Raw genomic sequence first — 15,794 nt, 5'->3', positions numbered from 1 at the left:
GATGAGCTTTAAAGAATGGGTTTGTCTACATGAGAGGTTTACTGTGTGTTTACAGCTGTTTGCATTCCCATTTAATTTGTGTAGTACATGTGACGTCAGCCTCAGACAGCAGTCCCGATGCTTTCCTGCTGTAAATTTAAGTTTACCCAACACTGGGATAATCTGTTAAATTGGGAGAAATCAGGCCCCGAACGAACCACTCCACCTGGAGCCTCAGACAATTAGCTGTGGTGGTTTTGGGTGGGTAGATCAGTTGTCACTCTCTGTTACTTCCCTTTCCAAATTCACTACTTCCCCAATGCTTTAACCTCTTTTCCAATTATGCCCATGACTATAGCTGGCATGATCCTGAATGGACGACTGTAGCGCTCTCTCTCTCTCTCTCTCTCTCTCTCTCTCTCTCTCTCTCTCTCTCTGTGTGTGTGTAGTTCCCTCAGATATGTCCCAAACCAGAAAACTACACAAGCATAGTGTGCTGAGTATTTACAATTGCCTGACTCTGTGCTTTTGCACACTTCCTGGGCTGGGAATTTAAAAACAAGAGAACGCCCAAGGTGTGTGCATTGCTATCCGTGCACATGACTCGTTGGTCCTCAATCAGCATAATAATATTAACAAATCACAAGTGGTCCCTGTTTTCCAGGAACAGTCCCAGATTTACAGAAGCCATCCCGGTTTCTGATTTGATCCCGGAATGTCCCACTGTTCCTTAGGAAGTCCCTACCTCCATAGGAGAAATGTTGGAGGGTGTGGAGATATGCCAACCCCGAGCCAAGGAGATGAGTAACTGTACAACCTTTAGAAGACAACTGAAGACAGCCCTCTATAGGGAGGTTTTTTCATGTTTAATGTTTTGTTATGTTTTTAAACATGTTGGAAGCCACCCAGAGTGGCTGGGGCAACCCAGTCAGGTGGGAGAGTGTAATATTATTATTATTAGAATAGGATATCCCTATTGTCATCTGAGAAATGTTGGAGAGTATGAAATCAGAAGGCAAGGACAAACAGAAAAGGGAACATACCTGCCAAGTTCCTCTCTGAAAAATAAGGGACCGGGCCGAAAGTAGCATACCGGAAGTAACGCAACGGCCATTTTGGAACTGGGCGGAGCATGCTCAGAAGTGACTTTTGATGCCGCTGTGCCCAGTTCCAAAATGGCCACCGCACCAGAAGTCGCGCTGCAGCCATTTTGGAACTGGGCAGAGCAGCATCAAAAGTTGCTTCTGAGCATGCTCCGCCCAGTTTCAAAATGGCCACTGCGCCAGAATAAACTGGGGAAAAACAAAAAAATCCATTTTTTCAGCTGGGGACAGCTGGAAAAATGGGAATTTCCCGGGGGAAACGGGAGGCTTGGCAGCTATGAAAGGGAACCTGTACAAAATTCGTATCTGCTGGTACAAATGTGAAAGTAGTTCCTTATTTACAAATTCAATATACTGTATGTGGGTTAGCCCTACTCAAAGACTGCAATAAAAAATGGTAATATAGCTAAGATTATCCACAGCAGAAAAATGGAAGACTTTGCAGAGTTTGCAAATATATCTGTGGTATAAAAATGTCTGAAACCTAGACATGGCAGAATACAAATCACAATATAAAAGTTTCCCAAGGCTTTGAAGATCCAGAATGCTTTTATTCTGTGCAGCGGGACTTTATCCATGCAACTAATCTCTAGGTCACTATGGTGCTACCACTGTGGGAAATATGGGCCTCAATATTTCTACAAACAGGTGTCCCCTTACATCCAATTTTGTTGACAAATTAAGAGAATGGCTACATGGCCACCTTTGTAGTAAAATCAAGGGGGAATGTTGGGGAAAATAAGTTAAACCATTCACATGCAACAATGGCAAAAAACATCCACATGTAAGTGTGGTCTACTTCAGTCTAATTTGAAGGGCGGAAAGTGGATTAACAAATGTGGACAAATCCAATATGAATTAATTTTTAAATAGCTGTAACAAAGTTCTTGAGGCAATAATTCTGATCAGTAGAGACTTGTCCATATAGGAATGGCTCTTCCACATCTGTAGAAATTGCCTCAGCACATAAAATCTGCCATTCTCCAATTTTGTGATCCAGTACTAGAAAAAGGCAATGTCTAGACTGGAAAATCCGTAAATCATCCACTACTAGATATGATCTTCAGTGAATGGAAAGCAGGTAAATTAAGGAAAGGGAGGGTCAGCGGGCACAAACCCAGCCTCTCCCCCAACTCCAATATAGAAAATGCCATCTGTGCTGAGCTGGTGTCAGAGCCAATGAGTGTGAAAGTGATTGTCCCTTTGACTTTCTCCATAATCCGCCTCTTTGCAGACTGCTCTCTTTTGCTTTATCCTGAAATAGCCTGAAGGAGGGTCACATTTGATTAATCTCTTCAGAATGTGTCACTGACTAAAGTATTATTGCACAGGCTGATCAAGATAAACAGCTTCTTGCTGCCTCATCCAAAGCCTCAGTGTGCCTCATAAGGGTCTGTGGTCAGCCGCCTCTCCATTTCTCAAGCCCTTGACATTTCCCGGATTTCTTTGTAATAACTGCCCTTTTCATTTAAATATCAGAGTGAAGATCTTCTCCCCAGAAGCACCAAATGCACTTCGTATAGCAATTTGTAGAGTTTGTTTTGCATTTCTGGTTTCAAACTGAGATAAAGAAAGGATGTATTTGCAGCACCTGGAGGGAGGGATTTTTAGAGATGAGGACTTAACGGTCAGGGGTCCCTTTACCTTTACCTTTACAGCATACATTTGTAGCACATGATTTCCCCCAAAGGATCATGGGAACTGTAGTTCACTCATCACAGAGCTATTATACCCAGCACCACATAAACTCAATTGTCAGCTTCCCAGGGGAGCTGAAGGAAGCAGTGGTGTGTCCGCTCTTAAAGAAAACTTCATTAGATCCTTTAGATCTATCCAATTGCCACCCAGTTTCGAATCTTCCATATCTGGGTAAGATAATTGAGAGTGCTGTTGCTGAACAGCTTGGCAGGTTTCGGGAGGAAACATTGGCTTTAGATCTACAGTGGTACCTCTACTTACGAATGTTTCTATTTACGAATGGAGCTCCGTCAGCCATCTTGGATGCGGTTTAGATAGGATTTTTTCTACTTACGAATTTTTAGATAGGGTTGCTTCAACTTACGTATTTTTTCTCCCAATGCATTCCAATGGGATTTGACTTACAAATTTTTTCGACTTACGAATGTGCGTTCGGAACGCATTAAATTCGTAAGTAGAGGTACCACTGTCTGTCCTGGTTTCGGGACCGAGACGGCTCTGGTCGCTAACGGATGATCTCTGTAGACAACTGGATTGAGGCGGGTCGTGACTGCTGATTATCTTAGATTTGTCAGCAGCCTTTGACATGGTCGATCATGATCTTCTGGACCACCGCCTCGCCGACGTGGGGGTACAGGGCACAGCCCGACAATGGCTATGCTCTTTTATCTCTGGTCAGGGACAGAGGGAGGGAGATGTTGTCGTGCCATTCCTTGGTGTGTGGAGTGCCACAGGGCACAATCCTCTCCCCAATGCCTTTTAACATCTTTATGTGCCCCCTTGCCAGGATTGTCTGGAGCTTTGGGCTGGGTTGTCATCAATATGCTGATGACACTCAACTCTATCTGCTGATGGATGGCCACACGAACTCAACCCCGGACACACTGACCAGATGCTTGGAGGCTGTGGCTGGATGGTTTCGTGGGAGCCAATTGAAACTAAATCCTTTGAAGACAGAGGTCCTCTGTCTGGGTCGGGATGGCATATGAGGGACCAACTCCCTTCTCTTGCAGGGGCCCAATTAGTGCCAGTGCCTTCCGTTAAGAGTCTGGGTGTAATCCTTGACGTCTCCCTTTCCATGGAGGTGCAGGTTACAACGACAGCTAAGGCGACATTTTTCCATCTTCGCCGCATTAAGCAGTTGGTCCCTTACCTCTCCTGCCCCAATCTGGCCACAGTGATCCATGCGATGGTCACCTCCAGGCTTGACTACTGTAATTCACTCTATGTGGGGCTGCCCTTGAAACTGTCCCAGAAACTCCAGCAGGTGCAGAATGCTGCAGCGAGGCTCCTCACGGGGTCCCTGCCATGGGAGCATATTCACCCAGTGCTTTACCAGCTGCACTGGCTCCCAGTGGAGTATATGGTCAGGTTCAAGGTGCTGGTTTTGACTTTTAAAGCCCTTTGTGGCTTAGGGCCCTCATATTTATGGGACCGCCTCTCCTGGTATGCCCTACAGAGGACCTTAAGGTCCTGAATAACCATAGTTTAGAGGTCCTGGGCCCTAGGAAAGTCAGATTATCCTCCACCAGAGCCAGGGCCTTTTCAGTGATGGCTCCAACCTGGTGGAATGCTCTGTCCCATGAGACTAGGGCCCTACAGGATTTAACCTCCTTCTGCCAGGCCTGTAAGACAGAGCTATTCCGCCTGGCCTTTAATTTGAATTAAGCCTGGTCTTTTATTTCCCTTCTCTTCCTCCCTCCCCATTTTATGAAGATTACCTGCTCTGGGACCCCACAGCTAATTCTCCCCTGGCCTCCTTGCTGGCCCAAGTAGGCCTAATTTAGCCAGCTAGCCCTGGTGACTATCTAATGTTTATTGGATGGATTTCACCCAAATTGAGTTTTGATTTTTGAATTCTATTGTTATCCATGCTTTTATGCTGCTTTTATGTTGTATTACAATTAAGTGTTTAAAATTTGTTGTTAGCTGCCCTCAGCCCAGGTTTCTGAACTGGGAGGGGCGGGGTATAAATAAAAAAGTATTATTATTATTATTATTATTATTATTTTATCAATTTATAGGCAATATAAGATAGATATAGATATAGATGATATAGATATGAACCAACCCAGACTCTGTAATCTTCATCTGAGAATCTCCTTCTTCCAGACTATTGGCTGATTAAACAATCAAGGGCCTGTGTTTTGTTTTGTATTGTTCTGTTTGTTGTTAACTTACGTATTTGTTTTTAAACTGTAAAAACCCGTGATCCTTGGATGAAGGGAGGCATAGAAATCTAATAAATAAAACAATTCTTCACTCCAGCTTCTTTCCCTGATGTATGCCTGCTTCTGGTTTTTCCGGCAGGTGACTCACTGGCACAGCCCCTACTTCTTTGCCTACTACCCAACGGCCAACTCCTTCCCAGCTCTTCTGGCTGACATGCTCTCTGGGGGCATAGGGTGCATTGGGTTTACATGGGTAAGTGCGCTCCACCCCTCTCTGCTGGGCTACCTAGGGGACGGGCGACATCCGCAGCCTTCGCACCAGGCAGGCAATTCACCCTGCAGTCCATATGCCAACCACACACCCAATTATTTGTGTTCCTAATTATCACCCACTAGCAATGCCTCCCACATCCATGGCCTGGAGACCCAAGTGTTTTGCGTTTTACTGTTGTGAACCACTTCAGGTTTTTGCTTTTGTTTTAATACAGAGATATATAAATATTTTAAAACACACAGATTAAGATTGAAGAAGTTTAGCTTGGAGAAAAGATGATTAAGAAGTGACGTAATAGAATAGCCATCTTCAAACATTTAAAGGACTGTCATATGATGGAGCAGATTCATTTTCTGTTGCTCCAGAGGATAGGGCTTACGCTGTTTGACAGTTGAACAGACTGCCTTGGAAGGCGCTGGACTTTGCTTCATGATAAACTTTTATAGCAGAGATGTGTGGCCATCTATCAGGGATGCTATAGTTGTGGGTTTCCTGTATTATATAACTTTGTTTAAATATTGAGGAGAAGCTACCACACTCCTGTAGTTTCTTTTTACCACATTTCTCTATTCTAGGCATCAAGCCCAGCTTGCACAGAGCTGGAGACAGTTATGCTGGACTGGCTAGGGAAGATGATCAACTTGCCACCATCATTTCTGGCCGAGAAGGATGGAGAGGGGGGTGGAGTGATCCAGGTAAGATGGAAGCTTGTGGTCTTAGTTCCTGAATGGTGTATGTTCTGTTCAAACTGGATTGAAACTGATATGGATCTTTGATTTTTAAAAATATTTTGTTGTTTAGTCGTTCAGTCGTGTCCGACTCTTCGTGACCCCATGGACCATAGCACGCGAGGCACTTCTGTCTTGCACTGCCTCCCGCAGTTTGGTCAAACTCATGTTCATAGCTTCGAGAACACTGTCCAACCATCTCGTCCTCTGTCGTCCCCTTCTCCTAATGCCCTCAATCTTTCCCAGCATCAGGGTCATTTCCAGGGAGTCTTCTCTTCTCATGAGGTGGCCAAACTATTGGAGCCTCAGCTTCACGATCTGTCCTTCCAGTGAGCACTCAGGGCTGATTTCCTTCAGAATGGATAGGGTTGATCTTCTTGCAGTCCATGGGACTCTCATCCAGCACTGGTTCCCCACAAAGGTGCAGAAGACATGCCATCACGCTTTCAAGTCATCGTCTGATATCTGAGGAATGCAGACACTATGCCCATGTGAACCATCTTTTCTAGAAAAATAATACTGGTTGTAATGACTTTGCCCCTTTTCATGGCTAATTGGAATTCTAGAATGTACAGACCAGCACAGACCTTGCCTCGAATTCCACTGTGTTAAATCTGGAATAACTGCTTGAACACTTGCTAGCTGCTGAAGCCTAATGTCAGGATGAATTGCTTTTACATGTAGGGTGCAAATGTTGTTTTACTTCACTCCACCATAGCCCCAGTTTTGTGCTGAGGACCAATGAGCAATTATGTCTATTTGCCAATGGGAAATGCTGCCCTTTTAAGCTGACAATTCTTGATGGACTATAATTTGGGGGCACTGAGAGTGGGTGATATCTGTGCTGCTGCTGGAGATGAAGCAATTTGTAGTGTTGGTCTTCTTGCCTCATTCGTGTGTCAATAATGGTAAAAACAAGAAAGAACATGGTGGAGATGGGCTTTATATTAGACTGCCAATCTTAAATGAATATTGCAATATTGGCCTGTGGAAATGGGTGCTTAATTACCCTTAAAGGACCAAATCAATAGGGAATTATATTGCTGCCTCAAAGGTGACACTTGAAAAATCCAAAGACGAAAGAAAATTTCCGCTTGGGGCTCTGTTTGACTCACCAATGCTTCTGTCGCCTCTTGAGGCTGCTCATCCCCATGGTAACCTTTGTTTGCTTGCTGTGAAGTAAACAGTATAATAGGCAGCTTGCTTAGTATGTGTGTCATAAAAACCATCTTTCCCAGCAGCGCATTCAATGGGGGCTCCTCAGTTTCCCCACATTTTATAGAGGCCTGATCCAGCCATAATTACACAGCTAAGGCCCACTGATTTCAATGGGAGGGATTTAGGCAAGTGATTAATGGCCTCTGAAATCAATAGTGTTCAAAAATGCTTAACTTTAACTACATTTAAAGTGTTCCTTGTCTCTACGCCTGTTGGCCTTCTCCTCCTGGAACTGGTGTAGGTGCTTTCCCTCTAGACCTAGGGTTGCCAGACTCAATAGAGGACAGGACTTCTGTGCCTTTAATTGCCCTGCTCTCTTTTGAGTCTGGAAACCTTAAAGAGAAAGCGGCAGACAACTTTGCTTGGAAATTAAACAAAGGGTCTGCTGGTTTCTCTTTAAGGTTTCCAGACTCAAAAGGGAGCAGGGCAATTAAAGGCACAGAAGTCCTGACCTCTATTGAGTCTGGCAACCCTATCTAAACCAGAGCACCAGTCAGCAAGCCAGACGCCTGCAGCAGAGAGAAGGAATTCCTAATGTTGTGAATTTGAGTGGGGGACAGACTCCCCATGATATCAACATTCAGTGGATGGTCAGAGTTTGAGTAAACTCCTGAGCTGAGCAAGGGCTGGGAATAACACTCCTAATGTCCCCAGGCTCTGCCAGGTGTAGAGGGATCATGATGTCACCACAGGAAAATTCCAGCAGAGGTTTGGGGAGAAAGGGATTTGGGGGAGAAGGAGCAGGAAGTGGGCACAACCTCATGCGGGGACAGAAGGGCAGCAGTCATGCCGGCTGGCTGCCTGGAGCAGGCGTTGCAGAGAGAGAGGATGTGCCTGAGTCCAAGACTGGGCTGCTGGGAAGGACAAGCCCCTCTTGGGAAGTAAATGCTGCGAACTCTCTCTCCATAAATTCAGGTTTGAAAGTGTGAATAAACCATATTTCTAATACACAGCAAACTCTGCTGCACCTTGATTTCCCCACAGAAACACAGCCCTGGGTGAGTGCCTGGAACCTCCTGGAATCTTGCTGCCATTCAGCAGAGACTGGGGGTGATGTGAAATGCTATTCTGAATGCTGCTAGACCACAAAGGTTAGCAGAATCCATAGTGGAAAAGGAATGTATGTCTTTGTGTCAGAAAGGCACTAGTGGAAGGTCCCAGGTTCCATCTACAATGGCATCCTGGGAGAGCCATTGTTGCCAGTCAGTGTAGGCCAGAGTTCCTCAACCTCGGCCCTCCAGATGTTTTTGGCCTACAACTCCCATGAGTCCCAGCTAGCAGGACCAGTGGTCAGGGATGATGGAAATTGTAGTCTCAAAACATCTGGAGGGCCGAGGTTGAGGAAGCCTGGTGTAGACAGTGCTGAGCCAGATGGGCCATTATATGAAAACAAGGGAGGTGTTCATGGTGAGTTCAGGCACCTCTTTTTCTTGAAAAATTGCACTGGTTTTAATTCAATCTGTGTTTAATTGTTTTTTTTTTAATTATTCCCATGTTTTTAGCAGTTATTTCTATCTGTAAGCTGCCTTGAGTCCCCGTCAGGGAAAAAAAGGCAGGGTATAAATTTAATAATAATAATACTAAGTATGGAGGGCCTGTGGTCTGGCCTAGTAGAGGGCAGCTTCCTCTGTTTCTAAATTGTTTTCCATGAGTAATGCCTGTTTAATGAGAGACTCCTCGCTGTGCTTCCTTTCCCCTGGCTTGCAGCACCCTAAATCTTCAACATGTTCTCTTCAGCTCAGTGGATCTTCAGTCACTGTCCTGGATCACTTTCCATTGGCTTGTCCTGCCCAACTGAGCCTCTCTCTCCTTTACTGCAGGGCACGGCCAGCGAAGCTACCTTGGTTGCGCTGCTTGCAGCTAGAAGCAAAGCGATCCATCGGGCACAATCAGGAAATGGAACGCTGACTCAGGGAGACATCATTGGCCGGCTGGTGGCTTATACCTCGGACCAAGTGAGTATTGAGACACTCTGGAGCGGGAATCACCAGCCCAGCACCTGCAGCTGCCGTAGCGCCTGCAAAGAGCTTCAGTGGCACCTCTAGGCAGGGGCCCTAGACCCTGAGCTTTCATATAGAGTAGACATAGATACATAGACATACAAATAAAGATATAGTTTTTGTGCCTGCTAAAAATAAAGTTATGAAGCAAAAAGTACAGGCACCCTTTCATAGCTGCCAAGTCTCCCGTATTCTCCGGGAAATCCCTGTTTTTCCAGCCTGTTCTTAGCTGAAAAAACGTTTTTTCCCCGGTTTATTCTGGCACGGCGACCATTTTGGAACTGGGCGGAGCATGCTCAGAAGCGACTTTTGATGCTGCTCTGCCCAGTTCCAAAATGGCTGCATTGTGACTTCTATTTTATGTATTATTGGTTTCCTTTTTCTTTTTTGCTGGTCTATGGCCATAATAAAGATATTATTATTATTATTATTATTATTATTATTATTATTATTATTATTATTATTATTATCCACTTTTGAAGTGGCTCCTTGGGAATGGACAAGCATACTTTTAAACAAGTGTGCGAAATTACCTACTCTTTTCTGGTAGAAAAAGAAGCTGATGAAGGGGAGATATAAGGTTTAAGGTCACAGAAACAGGACCGTTATGTATGCAACGAAGCTTTTCTCCTGTTCTCTGAATTCCTCCTGGGCAGTCCCAGCCACGCAGCTTGAAATCAAGTACACCTGCCCCCCCCCCAACTTGGGATTGTAAATGCCTGATCCTCAATAAGGGATGACAGTCATACTCGCCTGCTGAAGGTCAGGGGATTTTTCTTTTGTCTGCACAAGGATTTGCCTTAAGATGTTTCTGACCTTTTAAGGCAGCCTGTTGCTGAGCTCACAGCTTCTTCTGCATTAAGTTCATAACTGGGTGACTCAGTAATCCAAAAGAAGAGACAGAAAATCCAACCTAAGGATAAATATCAGGTTTAGCAAAGGTAAGATGGTTTAGGAGAATTCAAAAATATGATAAACGGGATTGCTTTCTTTCTCTCTGAATATGGTTGCGTGCTTCCTTAACAATGTTTGGAAGAAGGACATGTGTGTCTGTACTCCAGTTTCTCACTTGTCACGTGTTTGCTCCATCTGAGGCAGATCCACTTGCCCCTTTTAGGCCGCCTCCTCGGAGCATCTCCAGCTAGTATTTTGGGGTTGTATCCTACTCAGAGTAGACCTATTGAAGTTGCAAGCATGACTAACTTATGCTGCAGATGGGAGACTAAACATACCCAGCTCCCTAAGCCGTTCCTCATAAGGCATCGTTTCCAGGCCTTTGACCATTTTGGTTGCCCTAAGCTGGAACGTGTCCAGAAGAGGGCAACCAAAATGGTCAAAGGCCTGGAAACGATGCCTTATGAGGAACGGCTTAGGGAGCTGGGTATGTTTAGCCTGGAGAAGAGAAGGTTAAGGGGTGATATGATAACCATGTTCAAATATATAAAAGGATGTCATATAAAGGAGGGAGAAAGGTTGTTTTCTGCTGCTCCAGAGAAGCGGACACGGAGCAACGGATTCAAACTACAAGAAAGAAAATTCCACCTAAACATTAGGAAGAACTTCCTGACAGTAAGAGCTGTTCGGCAGTGGAATTTGCTGCCAAGGAGTGTGGTGGAGTCTCCTTCTTTGGAGGTCTTTAAGCAGAGGCTTGACAGCCATCTGTCAGGAATGCTTTGATGGTGTTTCCTGCTTGGCAGGGGGTTGGACTGGATGGCCCTTGTGGTCTCTTCCAACTCTATGATTCTATGATTCTATGATTCTATGATTCTATGACTGAGACTTGGATTTATTTGCCTGTCTTCTTTTTAAAAGAGGTGTTGTGTTCTGCATTTTTATTTTTTATATTAAATTTTTATTGGATTTACAATAATGAAAAATAATACAGCAATACAAAACAATACAAACATATAACAAAGATATAGAAAAAAAGAGAGAAAAGGAAAAGAAAAGCACAAAATTTAGATACCTAATCCTGATCTTTTCACATTGACTATAGGGACCTCCTCGGGTTCCCACCCGCTACGCATCCTTGCCAATTTAAAATTTAGCAATTTCCAAAACATTTTAATAACAGTTTCTGAAATTATTGTACATCTATCTAATTTACTTAATCTCTAATTCCACAGCTTCTTTATATCCTATATCTGGTCTTAATAAACAACTTTAGCATATTTTTTATTAATACAATTTAAAATCTTTCCATTCTTCTGTCGCTTCTTCTCCCCGGTTGCGGATTCTTCCGGTCATCTCAGCCAATTCCATATACTCCATCATATTCATCTGCCACTCATCAACTGTTGGTATTTCATGAGACTTCCAGTTCTTGCATGTTTAAACTTTAACATGTTTTGTGTGTGATGGCTCTTCCCTTTTTTAATTAATTAATTAGTTAGTTAGTTAGTTAGTTAATTTTAGCAATAAGAACAAACACTTGTGTGAAGGAATAAGTAAATCCAATAAACTAAGCTTTGTATGCAAATATGTTTTAAAGACACATTTTCTCCCATTTAATTGCAGGCTCATTCATCGGTTGAAAAGGATGGCTTGATTGCTGGAGTTCAAATCAAGCTGCTCCCCACAGATGACACATTCGCTGTACGTGGGTCAGCCCTAAGGAAAGCTGTAGACAAAGATAAAGCCGCTGGCCTCATTCCATTCTTTGTAAGTTCTGAGAGCTCAATGTTAGTTAATGGCTGTAATGCCCAATGAATTAAGTAGACAACTAGGGTTGCCAACCCGGGAACTGGCCTGCTTCTCTGTGCCTTTAACAGCACCCAGAAGGAGAGCAGCAGCGCTCTATGTCATGCTGCCATTTGAAGAAAAGCAAGCTCAGGGCCCCCTCTAAGTTGCCAGCTGTATTTGCAAGAGGCAACCTGTCCCTGCTCCTGATGTGATTACAATGTTGTAATACGGGTTACAAATTGGGTTAGAGTCATTGGCTGCTACAGACTCGGCATAAAAAAAACAACCTCCCCCCTCCCAGGACAACAGATGTTTTTTAGCTTTTGGCTATGGATAAAAGGAGCTTCAAGGTCACACACAAGGTCACAGGAAAGGCATCCAGGAGAATGAAGTATAGCTGAGCTTCATCTCTTGTGATAAGGCCTAAAGCCTGAGCTCCTTCTTGAGGCGTGTGTGTTACTGCATTTAGCTTTAATTTGGATCTACAGTAGCTGTTTCCACTGAAATCAGTGTCTGGTCTGGTTTGGCCTACCAGGAGTGTAGACTCCTGGAGAGGAGGTCACAGCCATGTTGCTGCTCCCTGGTCCTTTTTGTGCCCATGAACTAAGCCAGGATTTGGCTCCGAGTGCTACCCAAATTTCGATTCATGGTTATTGTTGTTGTTGATGATGTGTTTATAACCGACCTTTTCCCCTGACAGACACTCAAGGCAGCTTACAGATAAAAATAAAGAACCACTAAAACACAGGGAAAACAGTCATTAAAAACAATTGAACATTGAATGTTTAATTTGATAGAATGATTGATAGAACGGTTAAGCTCGCTCCTCACTAACCAGAATCTTTCCCTACAGGAAACCCACTTGCAAAGCAGCACCCCACATAATTCACCTCCTTTGCTCTCGGTGGGGGGAGGGAGAAGAAAATGCAACTTCTCTTTCCTCTGCCCTCCTCTTGGCCCTGTGTTAAATTAGGGCCTCTCTATATATATATAAAATTAAATATTAACCAAACTTCCTGAATTAATTTGGGACTGGATCTGGGGTGGGTTGACCTGCTTGCTGCCAACCCGGATTGAAGCCACAGGGCAGAACAAGTGGTCTGTACACAGCCCTAGTATTTATGTCGTCCAATAACTAAGGTTTTCTGGGCAGCTTTCAGTTTTATTAAAAAAAATAAAACCATAAACCCATAAAATCTAAGGGAGCATAAAACCAGCAGTAGAAGATAACCACCATTTCAAAAAACGGACACCATTAATGAAAGATCTGATCTTCAGAGCCATCCAAAGGGTCTATGAGTCATTTAAAATTCATAAAAATGAAGAGATTGAAAAGCCTGGGGAAATGAAAAAGTCTTTATCTGGCATTGAAAGACCACAACGTAGGTTCTAGGCAAGCCTCTCTGAGGAGGGGGGTCCCATGACTGGAGCAGGACACTGAAGAGACATGGTAGAGCCACTGCTGGGCCAAATCCTTTGCCCCTTTGTCATCTCTAGCGAGTAAACTTGTTGGAGCATTATACAAAACCTGTTTGAGCGGAGATGACAGTTGGGCAGGAAAAGAGACTATGCCAAACCAAGAAGCAGCAACAAAAGCAATAAAAATAGTTCATTGAATGTCAGGTTTCAGCCTGGCCCCAGTTGGGAGTCTCCTCAGAGGAATGTGGGAATTAGATTCTCGGTCCCATTTAGCGAGCTACGGAAAGGAAGAGACTGAGTTGTTTAACCCTTTGGTTTGTTCCCTTCCTACAAAAATTACACAAGACGCTGTCTTTTAAAGTTTAAATAACAAATAACTTTTACGCTGTGTGCAGGCAGCCCCCCCATTTATCTGGGGGTTATGTTCCAGGGCACCGCACACATTGGTGAAATCACATATAATTGAAAACCATTGAAAAAGCCTGAAAACACCCCGTTCCGCCCCGCTCTGCCCTCTTAGTGATGTTTCAGTGATGTTTTTATGATGTTTCTGAGTCACTTCTGGGTTTGGTACAATGTGCGTATATATGGTCGCACACAGATTGAATAATAATAATAAAGTATTATTTATACCCTGCCCATCTGGGCGGCTTCCAACAAAATATTAACATACAATGAATGCACGTGAATGGGGGCTGCCTGTACTTGCACTTGGTGGGTCAAATATACAAGGCAGGGAGGTGTTTCTTATGTTAATGATACATCTTACATAGATTTGTATCTAAGACAAAAACTGTCAGAGATGGACTAACTCTGAGGCAGACAGCTGCACAACAGAACAGACCTGCTGCTCAGGTGCTCTAACACCTGAGATAGTTCTCAGCTGCCCAAACGGCTCCAAATGACATCACTGCCTCTGGATATAATAAGCAAATTATATGCTAGACATCTTAGTGGGAAACTCTGTGACTGGATTGAAAATGAGAACATACTCGATGATGCACAGGCAGGGGAGATCCACAATAGATCACTCTTTGATTTTGCAACATCTGGCTGAAAAATACATGACCCAACATAATCCCCATTTATTTGCAGCATTCGTAGACTTTAAAGCAGCTTTTGATTCTATCTCAAGAACTCGCTTATGGGACAAACTCAGAAAGTCAACAATAGACCATCGTCTGCTGCTGTTAATATCTAAATTCTATAGCAACACAAGACTCTGAGTAAGATGTAACCGGGCAGGTCAACTCTCCAATCCAATTAGAACAGCTAAGGGAATCAAACAAGCATGCATATTGCCCCCTTTTTAATATCTATATAAACTCCCTCATTGCACATCTTCAAGGGGCAGATATACATGCCCCAAAACTAGCAGACAAAAGGTTGCCTATCCTGCTTTATGCAGATGATGCTGTTATCTTGTCCCAGACACAGATCGGCCTCCAAAGAGCTCTCAAGAAACTAGCGCAATACTGCAAGGAGGAGCAATTAACAATTATCAAAAAACAAAAATCACGGTCTTCCCTAACAAAAGGAAAACTTACAGATGGCGCATAGATAAGCAAGACATTGAACAAGTGACATGCTTTAAATATCTAGGAGTTGTCTTCCAAGCTTCAAGCAAGAAAACTGCCCACATTAACTACACCTCCTACACAGCACAAAAAAGCACGTCAGCAATCCTAAGATTTCACCGAGCTAAGGGAGGAAATTTCAATCAAGCTATTAAACTATTTGTTGCAAGACCTACAGCACAATTATTATATGGTGCACAATTTGTCCCCCTCTCTAATTTGGACCCTTATGAAAGAATTCAATCAGGATTTCTCAGGTCAATTTTTCAAACCCCGAAATGTGTCCCAAATGCTGTTTTGCGACTAGAAGCGGGCCTATATAGGATCGAAGCCAAAGTGTGGCTAGTCACTCTGTACACTTGGCTAAGACTTAATAAGACTTCAGTTGGGCTGCTCCCCCTGATGCTCCTTGATAAATTCCAAACAAACTGGTGGAAGGGCATTCTAAGAAAATTATCCACATATGGTCTCTCTCCAGAGTATCTTTTAAGTTTGGAATTGGGAGGAGCCAAGAACATAATTAAAGAACAAATTAGGGACACAGAAACCCAAAATGATTTTAACCAACTCTCCATAATTTACAGATCTCTTTATGATTCCCAAAGACTCCAACCAGCAAATTACCTTAAGTCACTAGATAACTCTAAACATCGTTGGGCATTTTCCAGGGCTCGTTTTAATGCTATCCCCTCAGCACTTTTAGAGGGCATATATCATAATATACCAATCAATCAAAGATTGTGCCCATGTGATTGTAATAAGATTGAATCCATCGGGCACGTCCTCTTATACTGCCCACTGTACTGTGACACAAGAAAAGAACTGATCGAACCGCCGTTGGGGAAATTGCCTGGTTGCTCAGAGGAGGCTTATATCAGGCACCTCCTCGCTGATAAAGATTTGGATATCACCAGGCCTCTTGCAAAATTTTGTTTTATTGCGACA

At 43.6% G+C, this 15,794-nt stretch overlaps 1 protein-coding gene across 2 annotated transcripts in view; it reads left to right on the top strand.

Annotated features, from left to right (window-relative positions):
• DDC (dopa decarboxylase) overlaps nt 1-15,794 on the top strand; it is a 67,110-nt gene that overhangs the window by 15,333 nt on the left and 35,983 nt on the right. For both annotated transcript variants that reach the window (XM_035134977.3, XM_035134978.3), the window contains exons 3-6: nt 5,091-5,204; nt 5,801-5,920; nt 8,992-9,126; nt 11,689-11,832. In XM_035134977.3, coding sequence (XP_034990868.1) covers nt 5,091-5,204; nt 5,801-5,920; nt 8,992-9,126; nt 11,689-11,832 — 513 coding nt within the window. The remainder of the gene's footprint in view (nt 1-5,090; nt 5,205-5,800; nt 5,921-8,991; nt 9,127-11,688; nt 11,833-15,794) is intronic.

The sequence above is a fragment of the Zootoca vivipara genome, chromosome 12, assembly GCF_965207765.1.
Source record: "Zootoca vivipara chromosome 12, rZooViv2.hap1.1, whole genome shotgun sequence".
In the NCBI taxonomy this organism is placed as follows: Eukaryota; Metazoa; Chordata; class Lepidosauria; order Squamata; family Lacertidae; genus Zootoca; species Zootoca vivipara.
Note: the sequence above shows the minus strand (reverse complement) of the source record. Positions and strands in the feature narration are given on the sequence as shown.